This window comes from Psammomys obesus, unplaced genomic scaffold (genome assembly GCF_907164565.1).
Source record: "Psammomys obesus unplaced genomic scaffold, mPsaObe1.curated_primary_1811, whole genome shotgun sequence".
Classification (NCBI taxonomy): Eukaryota; Metazoa; Chordata; class Mammalia; order Rodentia; family Muridae; genus Psammomys; species Psammomys obesus.
The window spans coordinates 9,309,052-9,326,650 of NW_026590809.1; the positions used below are offsets into that span (position 1 = coordinate 9,309,052).

The 17,599-nt window shown below is 39.5% G+C and overlaps 1 protein-coding gene across 1 annotated transcript in view; it reads left to right on the forward strand.

Annotated features, from left to right (window-relative positions):
- The window catches only part of Snx27 (sorting nexin 27), a 70,969-nt gene that overhangs the window by 13,810 nt on the left and 39,560 nt on the right, over positions 1 to 17,599 (forward strand). Inside the window, exon 2 of the mRNA XM_055609046.1 lies at positions 4,999 to 5,230. Within this exon, the coding sequence (XP_055465021.1) occupies positions 4,999 to 5,230 (232 nt within the window). The remainder of the gene's footprint in view (positions 1 to 4,998; positions 5,231 to 17,599) is intronic.

Genomic DNA, 17,599 nt, shown 5'->3' on the forward strand with positions numbered 1-17,599 from the left:
GGTTAACTTTAATTGACTTGGAAGTACTATTTGAAGCCATTAGCTAGCTAAAAAACAAAATAAAACAAAAAACCCATCTCTGTTGGAGCCAGTTTACTCATTTTAAAGTAAAAAATAAGAATTTTAATTAATTTTTTATTAATTACAATTTATTCATTTTGTATCCCAGCTGTAGTCCCCTCCCTTTTCCCCTCCCAATCTCACCCTACCTCTTCTCCCATGCCCCTCCCCTAGTCCACTGATAGGGGTAGTCCTCCTCCCCTTCCATCTGACCCTAGCCTATCAGGTTATTTATTTATTCTTAATTATATGGAAGTGTGTGTGTGAGTGTCTATGTGTGTATGTATGTGTACGCTCATGAATGTAGGTGTTCAAGGAAGCCAAAAAGGGTGTTGGAATCCCAGGAGTTGGAGTCAAAGGCTGTTGGATGTGGGTACAGGAAACTGAACTCAGGTCCTCTGCAAGAACAATGAATGCTCTTAACTGAGCTGTCTCTCCAGCCCCTACATTTGCCCTCCTGGTTCTATAATTAACTAACAGTCAGTGTTATCTGTTGAATCATTATTGACAGCTCATAGCAGATACTGACCTGTTTGTGGAAAAGCATAGATTGATACTGCTTTGCTGGCTGTGCATCCTTTTGTGTTCTTGGTTGGACTTGTGTGGTCTTCTGATGCTTGATTATTTTGTGATCATTTATTGTCAGACGAATTCCTGATAGATTATGTTACAAAGACAGAAGGCAGGCAAAACTGGTAGAAGAAGAGGTTTTATTATCATGGAGAACACAATTCTGTTAGCCCATTTGCTGGTTTGGATACTACTAGCTTTATCAATGGCTCCACGTTCTGGAGCTAAAGCTCACTTTAATTCTCATAGTCACTTCATTAGCCATATATATTAGAAGCGGCTTTTTATATGAATTGGGGAATTGGGGTCTATTGAGACTGAATGAGTTAAATACTAAGTAAGGTCTTATCTATGATGACATCGTTGGTATTCAAACCCCATTGACTCCCCAGAGCGCATGCTTTGAAACAGATGTCTGCACTGCTGAAACTTCCCTTCTCTACAGAAGTTACATTTTGTACTTATTTATATCTCAGATTTGTATCAATTTGGGGGCCCTACTTAATTTGAACCTGGTTTAATGGTATTCTTGTGGAAAACGGTGTAGCATACCAACATTTTTATGACTAATGCTTTTAAAAATAGTTATTGTTTAGTGTGTATGTTTGTGGTTGTGTGTGTGAGTGTGAATGAATTTGGGTATGTGCATGTGATTGCCAGTGCCCTCGGATGCCAGAGGTGTCATATGCCCCCGGAGTGATAGGAGGTTGTGAACCACGTGATGGAGGTGTTAGAAGTTGAACTTGGGTCCTCTTCAGGAGCAGTGTACACATGGACGCAATAGCTGAGCAGTCTCTCCAACCTATGACTAACACTTTTATGACTGTAAAGTCCTTGAAATTCCTGAGGAGGGAGGGCCCTGTTTTCACATCAGATGGCCTGGAGTTTTTTAGTGACTTAATTCTGTGGAGAATGTAAGAATTTCTTTTTGTATTGAGTTGACGCACATATAGCATTCTTCTGTAGTTGAACCAGATAAATATTAGCAAATGTGTTTTGGATATGACACAAAACATGAGAAGTTCCTTCCTTTGTGTGTGTGTGTGTGTGTGTGTGTGTGTGTGTGTGTCTTTTTGTGATTGCTGGGGTTGAATCTAGGGCTCATTCTAGCTGGGCAAGTATTCTACCCCTGAGCTGTAGCCCCACTCCCTGTCTGAACTTATTTTTTTAAAGAAGTTTTTGGGCTGTTAGCCAGTTGGAAGCACATTCTTGATATCAAAGATGGGGAACTTAAGCTGCTCCCTTTGCTCTCTGGCTGTTTATAACACTCTCTTAAATTTCTTTGGAGTCTTTCCGGGATTTATTTATTTTTGACACAGACTCTCTGTCTTGCTCTGGCTGGTCTGTAACTCACTATATAAAGCAGGTGGCCTCAAACTCACAGAGATCTATCTACCTGCCTCTGCTTCTAGAGTGCTGGGATTAAAAGTATATGCCACTGTGGCTACTTTCAGGGAGAATTTTTATGAGTGACTCAAGGAACAGTCTATTTCTATTTACAATTTGAAGTTGTGTTTTCAAATCAGCAATTTTTAGTCTTTTTGGAGATCACATATTCCTTTTTGAAACGGATGAAAGCTATGGAACTTCTTCCCAGAAAAAAAGATACATGCACACAAACACACTTTTAAGTACAAATTTTGTAGGGTCACTAACTCCAACACTTTAACCAAAGTACTTCAGGACAGAGTGGGGTGCTACATGCTGTAATGGCTATACTAGGGGAGCTCTCACAGCAGAACTCAAGTCAAGGTGTGGCTGTATAGTCAGATCATGTCTGGGAAAGCTGCCAGAAAATGTGTTCATGCCTCTTGGAGGCCCTCCCACTCTTCGGTGTTATTTTCTTGTTTAACATTTATGTTTGCTTTGATAAAACAAACAAACAAAACCCTTTAAAGGATAGAATTGGGGACTAAAAGGTAAGATTTGAAGATAAATTTACAAAAAATTCTTGATACTGTCTAGGATATTAGCCTCTGAGATGTCTTATGTCTCTGGTTTTATTGAAAAATTAAAATGAATATTTATGAATAAGCTAAGGTTCTTAGGGATAGATGAATTCCATGATGATTTCTACCTTTTCGGTTTATTTTTCTTAGAAGTCCTAGGCCAAAGAACTAGATGAACTCCTTTGCCAACCCATAAATTTAGGTTTCAATTTTTTCTTTACCCCAAATGTCTTCATGTATGGTGTCACACCAGTTCCCAAACCTAAATTGAATCCAGCAGGCACTCTTCTGCTGAGCTTTATACCCCTTCTTACTTTCCTTTTCTTCTTATTCATCTTTTTTGTTTGGATTTTTAAAAACAGAGTATCAGCTCATGTTGGCCTGGAAGCAGAGATGCTCATGCCTCTGCCTCTAGAGCTAGGAAGTTGGACAGTTGGACTTTTGTATTCTAGTTTCTCTTCAGATTGTGCAAGTTGGAATTTCCATCACAAAGAGGCCTTAATTTTTATTATAGAACTGACTGTTGTTGGCTAAATTACTGCTTTTGAGAGTTTGCTTATAATAAGAACTTTAGGTTGAGAAATGTCAAGAGTTTTGAGGAGCATATAGCCCATGCTGGTCTTAGAACTAAGGCAGTTCTCCTACTTCAGCCTCTTGAGTGCTAAGCTTACAAACTTGCACTGTACCCAGCTGAATTTACTGGCTGGATTGCTAAACTAAAAATAAGGGAGGAGGCTAGCTGAGGTCTTTCCTGTCTGGTCTGTTCATACAGGTGAGTGTTTTAGATATCAGACTTTGGCAAAAGAGTCCATGACTGAAAACTGCAGAAGGCTTGTTACTAAGTTTACAGAACTGAAAAAAAAAAAATAATGTAAGTTCAGAGGGCCGATAAGCTTTAAATATGAAAGTGAATAGAGGCCAGGTGTATTTTCCCTATCTCTCTTGTGAGAGCCACAGGAGGGAACCTCCAGGACAGCTGCCCAGTGGTTTTTGCTGAGGTGGCTCACTAGGCCAGCATTCTGGGAAGGTTCAGTTTGTTGAGTGCTTGTGATCCTCAGCACCTTTCTTGAAAAAATTATTGTTCTTCCAAATCTTGTGCTTGTTTCAGCCATGTGTACAAATAACAGGCAGGAAAATGAGTAGGCTGGTATAACTGTAGGTGTATGTTTCTTGGTTTGGGCAGATTTTATAGAGTTTTAAGTGAAATGAATGGAGCAGAAAATATGTAACTAGAATCCTGAGAGATTATCTAGACTGACTGGGAGAACAGAGGAAGTTGGGTCATATAATAGAATTTTAGAGAGTAAGCTTGCCCCTTTAGAAGCCAAGCGATGGGGGAAACTAAGTCTATATGCAGATTAATACTTTTTAACTATCTGGGGGAAACTAAGTCTATATGCAGATTAATACTTTTTAACTATCAAGATAATAAATTGGTATAAAGGAAGGCTAATTTGAATATGGGGAAGATGGATATATAATGGAAAGTAGCTGTCTTGGGGATGCACACACACACACACACACACACACGCACGCACGCACCCACGCACACACACTTTCTTTCTCTGACTCTCTTAGTTTAATCTCTACAAAGGGGAGTTTTTTAAAAGAAAATTCCTGGGGTTGGAGATATGACTTCATGGTTAAGAGCGCATACTGTTCTTGCAGAGGACCCAAGTTTGGTTACGAACACTCATGTTGGATATGTCGCAACTGCCTGTAACACTAGTTCCAGGCTATGGCTTCTGCAGGCACCTGCACTTATGTGCTCATACCCATACATGCACATAATGAAAAATACTAAATGAAATTATCTAAGAATTTGGGTGTTTCTGTTTTTTTTTGTTTTGTTTTGTTTTTGTTTGTTTTTTTTTTTTTTTTTTTTTTTTTTTTTTTTTTTTTTTTTTTTTTTTGGCTTTTCGAGACTTGATTTCTCTGTGTAGTCTTAGCTGTCCTGGACTTGTTTTGTAGACCAGGCTGGCCTCAAACTTATAGAGATCCTCCTGCCTTTGCCTCTCCGAGTGCTGGGATTATAGGCATGTATTACTGTGCCTGCTAAGAATTCATTTTAGAAAGGAATTATCTAAGCCACTTTTATTGTGTCATATGTCTGGATGGGTAAAATGAGGAAAGTAGACTGTTTAGGTAGCTGAAAGAGCGTCTCTTCCCAGCATCACCATCTTTCCCTCATGTTTTCCTGAATCAAGCAATGTATAGGATTCTGGACTAGAGGAAGGGTAGATCTCTCCTGTTTGCATTTCCTCTCCCTGCCATAAGTTCACAAACAGCTTTTCTGGAACCAGATGAATCTTTTGCTTTTTATGGTTCATACTGTGACACTTGGGGACAGGAGGGTGGAGTTACAAAGTGTTTGAACCCTTCTGGTTTATGGGATTGTTTTTTCCCTTTTTCCCCTCAGGAACGGCGTGAATGTTGAGGGGGCGACACACAAGCAGGTGGTGGACCTGATCCGAGCAGGCGAGAAGGAATTGATCTTGACAGTGTTGTCTGTACCTCCTCATGAGGCTGATAACCTAGACCCCAGTGACGACTCCTTGGGACAATCATTTTATGATTACACAGAAAAGCAAGCAGTGCCCATATCGGTCCCCACATACAAACATGTGGAGCAGAATGGTGAGAAGTTTGTGGTGAGTGTCAGCTCAACTTGATCCTCAAACATTTAGCTATCTTTTATTTCTCTCAGTCTCATTATGAATGTATTTCAAGCAGTAAAACGAAAGCTGCAACCTAGGTCAGTTTGTCTGTCAGGAAGTTGGGTTTACTCAGAAGATCTTGACATTTGCTCATTTATTGCAGGGATGACCTACAATAATGAAGAGTCCTGTTTCTGCTTAAGTGCAATTTCATTTTATTTCCTGACAGTTTCAAGTTTGTATTCTTCTCTGTTGTAAAAATATGTGAATTTCTTTTACCATATATCTTTGCTAATTGTAGTCTGATTTACTCTTGGCTCTGGAGCTAAAGGGAGGTTAATTTTAAAAGGCATCTTCCAGATGACTTGGATAGTACAGTGGTTTGCCATTTTGAAACTAGTGCCTCCCTGTACCTACCCCCTTCCACACCTTGTTCCTTCTCATTTCTCGTTAATGTCTGTATGCATGATTAACTCGAGTTTTCCTTAAAGGCCCTAATATCTTCTGACTGTAATTTTCATGAGCTGCTCTGACATTTCCATTTTGTAGCTATTGTAGAGAAGTAGAACTCATCCTGAATTTTATGGTATGTGACAGCTCATTTCCCAATGATGTTTGGTCTTTAAAGCATAGTTGCTACTGATACCTCAGACTGTATTTTTTCTTTTGTTTGTCTTTGGTTGTTTTAGGAACATTGACATAATAAAGGTTATTCTTATATTCTTTGTAGAAATGCAGTATGTTCTGTTGTTCTGTTAGACCAGCAAATAGAGTATAGGTTTTAGAGCTGATCTGTAGGGCTGGGGGTCAGGAAGCAGACTCCGAGGAGACAAGGGAGTGAAGGATGCTCTAGGCATAGAGAAGAAGCCAAGGCATGAAGACTTTATTTTCTCAGCCACCACTGGCTTTCCAGGGTAGCTTAGAGGGTAGTATGGTTAGCTAACATACCTGAGGTTCTGGGTTCAATACTCTATAAAATAAAAGGCTGATCTGCTGATTAAAGTTAACACCTTTGAAACTAGGATTTGTCCCTTGTGTTGGAATGAGATACTAAATACTTTGGAAGTCTGTCTTAGTGAAGGGGTGGACAGAACAAGTTAGCTGGGATAATTGCACATGGGTTTTATGTTAGCATGGTCTCTTTGTTCTTAGAGTTATACACAAAATTTAGAAATGAGAACTAATTGGTTATGCAACCTTTTGAGAATTAACTTAGGACTTTGGAAACTTTTGCAGCCTTGAGACAAGGAATGAAACTACTAATTGTTCTTTTGTTAAAAAGTCAGCTCTATTAGCAAAATTTCTGTATGCTAACATTCATCTGGTCATGTGCCCAGTTTTATGGAGTTTGTACTCTTTTATCTATTACTACCATAAGTGTAGAATACTTAATCACACCCCACATTTCTCTGCTCTGTTTTTCATTTAAGCACTGATTTGCTTTCTGTCTCTGTATTTTGCTCTTACTTTTTTTGAATGTCAAACACATGGAAATATATAATGTGTGTTGCAATAAAATACCCGACAAAACAAGTGGAGAAAGGGAAGGTTTATTGTGGCTCCCATTTTGAGAGTGCTTTAATGTCAGGGAAGGCATGGTGGCTGGAGTGGCCCTGGTGGCCATGGCTGGATGCCTTAGGCAGTCAGCCCATTATGAACACCCACACTCAGGAAGCAGAACGATTCCTGCTGGTGCTTAACATGCTTTCTTTTTTTTTAATTTTCATTCAGCCTGTGGATGGTGTTGCCCACATTCAGGCTAGTCTTTCCCTCCTTGGTTAAACTTCCTTGGAAATGAAAGGTTATCTCCTAGGAGATTCTGTGTCCAGTTGGGTTAACAATAAAGATGAACTACTACAACACTGTGCTCACATGCACACCTGTGCTTGTGCATGCAGAGACCTGAGGTCATTACCAAGTGTTTCGCCTCAGTGACTTTCCATCTTTACTGTTATTAGCTTTTTACATTCATTTATTTGTGTGTTGGGGTTGGGGTGTGGATGTGTGTGTACATGGGTGTGTGGAGGTCAGAGAAAAACATGTGGGAGTTACTTCTTTCCTTCTGTCATGCAGCTTCCAGGAATTGAACTCAGATCATCGGGCTTTGTGGCAAGCAGCCTTACCAGCTGTGCCATCTCACAGCCAGAACTGACAAGATAGCTCAGTGGTTAAGAGTGTTTGCCACACCACCATTAGGGCCAGACTTTAGATTCCAGCACCCAAGCAAATCCCAGATGGGTAGAGACAGGACCATCGTTAGAACTTGCTGGCTGTCGTACTGCCTGGAAGTGAGGAGAGTCCTTGTCTCCAAGTAACAAGGACATCCAGTGCTCTCAGTCATCTGTCACACTCATTACCCAGGTGAACACGCACACACTCATACATCACTGCACACACAGTGTGTGCAGACTTGTCAGACTTGGATTGGAGGTAAGCCAGAGGGAGAAACTGTCCCTGGTTCAGTTCCTACACATACACCAGGTGTAGTAGAACATGCTGTAATCTCAGCACTCAGGAACTAGATGAAGGAGGATCAGCAGTTCAAGGTCTTTCTCAGCTACACACTAAGTGTGAGGCCAGTCTGGACTACAGGAGACTCTGTTTCAAAAATTCAAAAGAAAAATGAAACTGACAAAGTACTTTTCAAAAGTGCTTTTGTCTTTTTTTTTTTTTTTTTCATTCTCATTTGCAGTAGAGAATTCTAGTTTTCTGTAACTTCAATATGTGATATTTTAATACTCGCCCTCTCCCCCAGGTATGGACTTGCCATGTGTCTCTGGGTGGCATTTAACTCATAGTTGTTCTGCCTCAGACTGCCAGGGCTTCAGTTAGAGAGAGATGTGAGGCACTGTGCCTGGCCTGTCTTTTTGTTTTTGTTTCTCCTTCAGTTTTGTTTTTAATTTATGCTGGGGACTGAATCCAGAGTGTTGTGTGTGCTAAGCACAGTTTCTCTCGCTGAGTTACATCCTTGTGCTTTAGTCTTTTTTACTCCTTACTACTTAAAAAAAAAGAATCTTGTTATTTTTGAGATGGGGGTGAGGAGGAAGGGAGAGAGAAAATGTGTATTTATGTATATTTGCAGGTGCCCACAGAAGCCATTGTTGAGGCCAGAGGTGTCAGATCCCCCTAGGGCTAGAATTACAGGTGTTTGTGAGCTTCTAGATGGAACCAAACTTGGATCCTCCACAAGAGCAGTGCATTCTCTTAATCACAGAGCTGTTTTTCCAGTCTTTACTACCGACCATTTTGGTTTTTATTTTATCAAGATTTATTTTTATTTTTTATTTATGTATGTGTGTATTCCTGTGTGAGGAAATGCCAACTGTTTGTAGGTGCCCATGGAGATGAACTGAGGGTGTTGGATCCCTGGGGCAGGAGTTACAGGAAGTTGTGAACTGTCTGGCATGGTCCTTTGCAAGAGCAGCAAGTGTACTTAACCATGAAGCCATTTTTCTCCAGCCCCCACAATGGGCATTCTTGAGGGCATAGTGCTATCCCACTTTAGTTTTAATTTATCCTTATCCAATAACTCATTGGTAATGAATTGATTTCCTTATGATTAATCACCATTCATCTCTTATCATTGGTGTGAAGATTCTGTTAATTTTCTGTCCATTTAAATTTTTGGTTTTATTATTTTGTTATAAGAATTTTTTAGGTGTACTTGATGTAAATCCTCTCTTAGGTAGATGTTTTGTAATTATTTCTCCTGGTCTGTGGCTTGCCCTTTTATTTTTTAAAGTGTTTTAAAGAACAGCAGTTAGAAATTTTGATAAAGCTCAACTTTATCAGATTTTGATTATTGGTAATGCATTTCATGTTTTAGTAAAAATGAATGCCAGAATGCCAACCCTTCTGCCACCAGCTCTCTTCATCATGGTCTTACTATATGCCTTAGTCTGGCCTTGAACTCATGATCTTCCTGCCTTACTGTTCTGAGAGCTGAGACTACAGTTATGTTTCACCACATCTAGCTTTATTATTTTGTTTCCTATAAAAGTTTTATAGTTATTTTAACTATTTTTACAATAATGTTATTGATAAACTTAGAGATTTATACAATAATGTGTAAATTGTTACTCTCATCATTATATAAATTGTATAGTTTGGTGTATTTAGAGTATTTCCAGATTGTGCCACAACAATCAGTTTTACAAGTGTTTTCATTACGTTGATACACTATAGCCTGTAGTCATCATCCCCTTAAACCCTTCGTCTTCCTCCAACTCTAGGTTTTACTGGTCTACTCTTGTCCTTTAAGTTGACATACACTGAGCAGTTCATATAAATGGAATCATATAGGATTTTTGTGTATGACTTGCCTCTTTCATTTAGCATGTTTCCAAGGCTTATTTGTTCTATATTCTGAACCTGTATATTATTTTAACTTCCATTAGTTTTTTATGGCATGGTGGAATGTTTTTGGGAGGCTGCTTCTCTGTGTTTTGTGTTTTTTGAGTCAGGGTTTCTCTGTATAGCCTTGGCTGTTCTGGACTCACATTCTAGTCCAGACTGGCCTTGAATTCACAGAGATCCAACTGCCTCTCCCTCCCCAAGTGCTGGGATTAAAGACTGGGTATATGCTGTATTTATTAGCCAGGGTTTTCTGAACGATGGAACTGATAGAATAAAGTTAGGGTTTTATTGCTGTGAAGAGACACCGTAACCAAGGCAACTCTTATAAAGGAAAACATTTAATTGGGGCTGCCTTACAGTTTCAGAGGTTTAGTCCATTATTGTCATGGTGGGAAGCATGGCAGAGTCCAGGCAGACATGGTGCTGGAGATGGAGCCAAGAGTTTTACATCTTTATCCACAGGCAGCAGAAGGAGACTGTGGACAACATTGGGCATAGCTTGAGCATATATAAGATCTTAAAGCCCATCCCCACAGTGACACACTTTCTTCAACAAGGCCATACTTAACTCTAGTAAGGTCTCACCTCCTGGTAGTGCTTCTCGTTGTGGCCAAGCGTTCAAACACTTGATTCTTTGGGGGCAGTACCTGTTCAAACCACCAGTATACATACATGTGTACGTACGTACATACATACATATATACATACATACATACATACATACATACATACATACATACATACATATCCCCTTTTAATACACACACACACACTTGGTATTTATTAGACTGACTTACAGGATGTGGTCTGGGTTGTCCCAGCAGTGGTTGTCTCACAGTGGAAAGGCTGAGAATCCAGTATTTGGTCTGTTCACAAGGTTGTTATCTCTGCAGTCCCAGTTTGGTGCAGGAGCCCTGGAGGATTCCTGGAGAGATGCTAGTCTTCAGTCTACAGTAGAATCCTGAAGTAATTTGGCAACAACAGGATAGATAAGGTTACTAACAAGAGTGCTAGCAGGTAAAAGGCAAAGAAGGTGTGGCCCAGATTTAAGGTGGGTCATTTTGCTTTAAAAATCTGATTGACCTCTGGGCAGTGGTGTTGCATGCCTTTAATCTCAGGAGGAAGAGGCAGGTGGTTTTGAGTGAGCTTGAGGTGAGCCTGATCTGCAGAGGGAATTCCAGGACTCCCTCTGCAAGGGACTACACTGAGAAACCTGACTTGAAAAACATAAACAAAACAAACAAAATGGGCTAAGTCTTGAGTTCAGTCAAAAATAAGCCTTTAAGAGTAACAAATAAATGATCACACCTTGATTCTCAAAAAACAAAACAAAGCCAAAAACCCCATTTGTGGGGGCTGGAGAGATGGCTCAGTGACTAGGAGCACTGTCTGTGCTTTCAAATGGACCTGGGTTCAAATCCCAGCACCCACATGGCAACTCACAACTGTCTATAACTCCAGTTCCAAGGGATCTGATCCACATAAAAAACAAAAAAAACCAAACCCATGTGTTATATTTTATTCCAGTCATTACTGTATGTGTATGTAAAAACATGCAGTTGTGCATAGTGGCTCATAGCTGTGATTACACTACTTGGAGGAAGATAAGGTGGGAGAGACAGATCTGGGAAGAATGCTGAAAGTGGCTAGCTTAGTCTACATGAGTTTCAGACCAGCTGCTCTACAGAGTGAGACCCTGTCTCAAAAACATATGTATATGCATACACATGTGTGAGCGTATATGTGTATGTGTGTTTTCTCGGATGGTTTTGCTTTGTAATGGTTCCGGCTGACTTCAGACTTCCAACCTTAGCCTTCAGATGCTTGCTATAGGCGTAGATTACCACATCTGGCTTAAACAGTTTTAAAATATTAATTGACACAGTCATTTTACATATTTGTGAGGTACAGCATGACAGCAATACCTGTATATAATGTGTAATGATCAATATAGAGTAATTGAACATATTTGCTTAATTCCTGATCTTAGAGAAACAATTTCAGCTTTTCCTCATTGGGTGTGGTGTAGGCTATAGGTTTTGTCCTACATACTGTTTTGCCATTACTGTTTTGAGAGACAATCCTGGTATACTTTGCTGAAGGCTTTTTTTCTGGAGGAATGCTGAACTTCAGCAAATGATTTCTCTGAATGTATTGAGATAATGGTGATTTTTACCTTCATTATTTGATGTGATATATTTATTGATTTGCATATATTGAACCATTTTTTCATTTGTTCATCACCTATAATTTTATGTGTTGTTAACTTTGACTTACTAGTATTTTGTTGAGAAGCTTTTTGTGTTTGTTCATTAGGGTTATTAATTTTTAGTTTTGCTGGTTTTGTTCTATTAAGTCTGGTGTATGTGGGTGAGGGTGGTCATGTGCATGCCAAGGCTCAAGTATGGAAGTCAAAGGACAGCTGGTAGGAGTCACCTCTCTTCTACCAAGTGAGCTCCAAGCATTGAACTGAGGTCATTAGCCTTGTTAACAGCACCTTTACCCACTGAGGCATCTTGCTAGCCGTAGTTCTTGCTGATTTGATTTAAAAAAAAAAAAAATCTTATTTTTGACAGTCTTATGCTTATAAAAGATACAATATATCTTGATCATAATGCGCTCCAAATCTCCTTTCCTACTTCCCAAGAGCACCTCAACATTTCCCCCTCACATTTATGTCATCTCTTTATTTTTTCTTTGTTTGGTTACCCACTGAGCTGCTTCTTGTTGGAATATTGACTGATTTTGTGCCAGTAACTATAACTGAAGAGAGTCCGTGAGTGTAATGGCCATGTCATCATGTCCAGAAGGCAGCATTTCACATCATCCTTCTGCATCCTTTGGATTTTACACTCTCTTCACCCCCTTTACACAATGTTTCCTGTGCCTTGAGTTGAGGAGGAATTGTAAACAGGTTCCATTTAGGGCTGAGTACCCAACAGTTATTTACCTTTAGCACTTTGACTGATCATCAGTCTTCATTAACAGCTGTTCCTTTACAAGAGAAGCTTCTCTGGCCAGACTTAAAGGCAGCATTTATCTTTGTGTATAAGCATAATTATTTAGAAAACCATTTGACAATGTGTCCATTTAGTAAGATCACAGTAATAGGTTCCCCTCTAGGGTTTAAAACCTCCCTTAGTCATTGCCTTTTGACCAGATTTACATACCAGGTGTGAATTTCCTCCTGTGGAGCAGGCCTTACATCCACTTAAAAAGCAATTGCTGGTTACCCCTCCTGTGTGCTGCCAGTGCACTGATGGACACATCTTGCCTGGTATGTCAGTAGGGAGGAAGTTTTCAAGTCTAGTTCCAGCTTGATTTCTCTGTGTTCCATATTCAAGTGTGTTGTGTCTATAGCAATCGAGTTTGAGCATCTAGTTTTGATGGACAAGCAAGAACAATACAATAGCCTGTTTTGGGGACTTCTGGAGCTTTCCTGACCCGTGACTTATAGGAAGGATTTTCGTGCCACACTGTTGTTTTTAAACAAAATCCCAAATGTTTGATTTTACCAGTAAAGTTTCAGGAGCCAGGTGCTGGGTTGAAAGCTTGCTAGTTCAGAGAGGCAAAGAAGCACCCAGCTGACCTTTCTACCTATCCAACATACTAGAAGGAAAAAGCCTGTCCTCCTCCATATTGTCTTAAAAACCATTTAAATTGAATGTCCCTCCTTTCTGTGCATCTCTTTGTCTGTCTTCTGGACTTCTTTCACTCTCTATGGTTTTTTTCCTGTGTTCATTTCCTGTCAACTGGTTGCTTGCTCTACCTCTTTACCTAGGGTTGGCTTTATTTAATCCTGTTTACAGAAAGCTCTAGGATTAAAGGTGTGTGCTAGGGCTGAAGTACACCACAACTAGAAACATGTTTTTCCAGCATGCAATTATGTGGTTCCAAGTGTGATCAAATATCCTGCAATACTTCACATTGAGATTTAATAACTTGTGTCTTTTTAGATTGTACTTTTAGCTGTGCAGTGATAGGCACGCCTTTAATCCCAGCACTCAGGAGGCAGAGGCAGGTGGTTCTCTGAGCTCAAGGCCAGTCTGGACTACACAGCCTGAGTTCCATTACAGCCAGAGCTACACAGAGAAACCTTTCTTGAGAAAACAAAAACAAACAAACCCAAAAAACCCAACCGACCCCTCAAAAAAAAAAATCATACTTACAGAGTAGTAGCTTTCCATAAAGGTTTTTTAATACTGATTTCTGGTGTGTGTGTGTGTGTGTGTGTGTGCGCGCGCGCGAGGGAGAGAGAGAGAGAGAGACAGAGATTAGAAAAGACTAATTTTCTAAAAGATTAGAAAAGGTTATGATTGTTATTTCTTTGAGTTTGATTTGTACCTTAATATACAGTCAGTTCTGTAGAATTTTATTTGATGATGAAAAGAATGTGTATTCTATAGCGTTTTTGTTTTGTTTTGTTTTTGGAGATAGTTTCTCTGTGTAGCCTTGGCTGACCTGCATTTGCCTTGTAGACCAGGCTGGTCTTTAACTCACAGAGATCTGCCTACCTCTGCCTCAGTCTTCCAAGTGCTGGAATTAAAGGCATATGCCATCACTCCTGGTGTAACCTTGACTTTGTTGTTTTTGATATTTTTTAGGGTCTGGGTGATTGCCCAACGATGAAGGTGTGATGTCAAGTTTCTAGCTACTATTGTATTAGAGTATCTTCTTTTAGCTACAGTAATGTTTGCTTTATATAATTGGATGCTTTTGGGGTATACATATATTTGCAGTCATTTCTTTTTGTTGAATTTGTTCCTTTATTATTATATATTAATAACTTTTGTCTCATACATTTTTTGTTTTTTTACTTAAAACTTATTTTGTGTAACAATAGCTATTACTTGCTTTTAGTCTTTGTTTGCCAGATGTATATTTTTTCCCATCCATTACTTTTGGTCTTTGTCTTTACTTGGTAAAATGAGTTTTTTATGCTTAGCATAGGTTGGTCCTATTTTGATCCATCTAGTCTTTATCTTTTAATGGGGGAATTTAAACTGTTCACTTTCAAGATTATTGATAAGGAAAAACATATTCTTGTCATATTTTTCTAGTAATTTTGTATATTTTTGTTCATTTTTGAAGTTTGATTTTTTTTGTATTAATAAGGTTTGTTTTTTCCTTTTATATATGTAATCTGTTAGTGAGTTTTGTGTTTTTATGATAATCATTATCATTTTATTTTTTTATTTTTATTTTTTAGTGGAGGACTCCTTTAGCATGGTGCCGATGAATTTCTTCAGTTTTACTTTTTCTTTCTTTCTTTTTTTTTGATGAAAAACTTTATTTGGTATATTTTGTTGCCACTTTTTTCTTTCAGGACTTTAAATATATCATCTCTTTCTCCTTTGGCTTATAAAGTTTCTTCTGAGACTCTGATGTTAGTATAATGATTTTCTCATATATGTTTTGACTTTTACTTTTTATTTTATTTTTCATCATTGTCTAATACTGCCAAAGGCAAGAACATGAGGCTGACATTATGTCAACAGTTTGAAAGTAGAGCTGTGTTTTTCCTGTTTATTTGTTTAGCTTTTTTGAGACAGGGTTTCTCTGTGTAGTTCTGGCTGTCCTGGAACTCGCTCTGTATAGACCAGGCTGGCCTCAAACTCAGAGGATCCGCTTGCATCTGTCTCTCTCTCTCTTTTTTAATAATTTAATAATAATAATAATTTTTATTTTATGTCATTAGTGTAAAGGTGTCAGACCCCTTGGATCTGGGGTACAGACAGTTGTGAGATGTTATGTGGGTGCTGGGAATTGAATCCTGGTTCTTTGGAAGAGCAGACAGAGCTCTTAACCACTGAGCCATCTCTCCAGCCCAGCCTCTGGCTCTTGAGTCCTGGGATTAAAGAGGTACCACCACCATGGCCTCCCCCCCATTTGTTTTGTTTGTTTGTTTTTTGAGCAGTTTCATGTACCTTTTCTTTTTTTAAAATTTTATGTGCATGAGTATTTAGCTTATATGGGTGTATGCATTCTTCATATTGGTGTTCCAAGAGGCTAGAAGAGGGTGTCAGATCCCCTGAAACAGGAGTTATATATAGTTGTCAGTCACCATGTGGGTGCTGGGAATTGAACCCCACTCATCTACAAAAACAAGAAGTGTTCTTAACCACTGAACCATCTTTCAAGTCCTGTAATTGTTACCTTAAAATGAATTGAGGCTGGCTCTGGTAATATGGTAAAGGCAGATAAAGGTACTTGCTGCCAAGCCTGATGTTCTGAGTTAGTCCCCACATCTTGTATGGTAGAAGAGATAACCTATCCAATTTATACTCTGATCTCTGCTCATGCTTGTGTGTGTGTGTGTGTATACACATACATGTTTAAAACATTAGTTGAGGTAAAGAATTCATCCTATGAATTCCCTTTCAGATATTTTGTTAATTTATTTTCACTTGGGGTCTGTGCCAGGAAGTTATTGTGTGTCCCTCTGGAGATGTAATGTCATGATACTGTTGTTGTAAAATAATAATTGGGGTGTGAGGTAAATACTGTTATTTATTATTTGCCCTATGGTTATCATGGTGGTATTATCTAACCTGCTGTCACAAATAATAAAACACAGACACCTGTTAGAGTTTATAATTGCTTATTTACCTTATGCTGAGCAGGTATTTCTACCTACGCTATTTTAATAACCTCACCATCTCCCAGCACCCTCCAGTGCCATCCACCTTAACCATCTTTATCTGGGCTACCTTCCATCCATAGTCTTATCAATACTTGCTTATGTTTGCTGTTTTTTTCCATCCATGCTTTCCTTGAAGTCCTTTCTTCCGGCCCACATGGTTTCTTCTCTACACTAACCCATCATGGTGTTCTGCTTTCTCCTTTCTTCCTGTTCATCTGTCTTTCCCATGATTCTCCTGTCCTCAAAAGCCCGGGAACCTTAACCACGCCTACCCTATTCTGCCCTGCCCAGGTGTAGGCCTTTAATCAACCAATGTCTTAGGCAGGTTTACACCCACAAGGATAAGTTTATTCTGGCAGTAACCAGATCTTGAGAGCATCAGACCAACCCCAACATGATACCTAATTTTTTTCAGGCTTCTTGTGTTTCTGTGTTGTTTATTCATCTGGCATGTCATTCTTTTTAGCAATTTAATTTTTTAAAAAATTATTATTGTGTGTATGATATATGTGTGAGTGGGTGTGTACCACAGTGTGCCTGTTGTAGTGGTCAGAGGAAAACTTTCAGGAGTTTATTCTCTCTTTCCACCATGGGATTGGAAATCAAGTTTAGGTTATCAGCTCATATGGCCAGTGCTCTTTATGCACAGAGCCATCTTCCCAGCCCTGCCTGTATCAATTTCATAGGGTGGTTTTCATGAAGAGAATGAAGAGCTTTCCTGGCATTCTGTGCTGCACTGTCATTTGAATAGGATACATTGGCATTGGTTAAGGGTGAGTGCTTTATGTGGTGTCTTTGTAGCTTCTGCAAGTATAATCAGTTTTGGTGGTATCTGAATGCTTTAGTGTTGTGTGAGTTATATGATTATAGTGCCAGCCAGAATGCAGCTCTTTTGGCAGGCTGGTTTGGGTACAGAGTGAACCTGTCAGCTTCTGTGGGCCACATGGAGTCCTGTAGACTATAGGTGAGGTGCAGCTGGCGCAGCGGCAGAGGGATGCTGCCACCGTCACATTTTAAAGGGCCATGTTGGTGAGTTTAGGTAAGTATACGTCCCCACAGTGGCTGATAGCAGAGGAGAAAATGTACGTGTCTAGTGCCGAGTGGATGCCAGGTGATACCAGTGGGCCCAGGTGGGGCACCTGTCAGTGCCTGGGAGCTGCATAGGTGACTTCTTATAGGATAACTTGTATATCTACTTCCTGGGGTAGGGGGAAATGCGTACCCAGGGCTTATGACAAGGTGAATGAAGCAATATAGAGGTTCACAGGCCTGGATCCATCAAGCTGCCTGGGGGCAGCTCCTTTGCTGCTTTATAAGTCTCAGGATGACAGTAGGAGCTGGGCAGGGATGGATGAATACAGTGT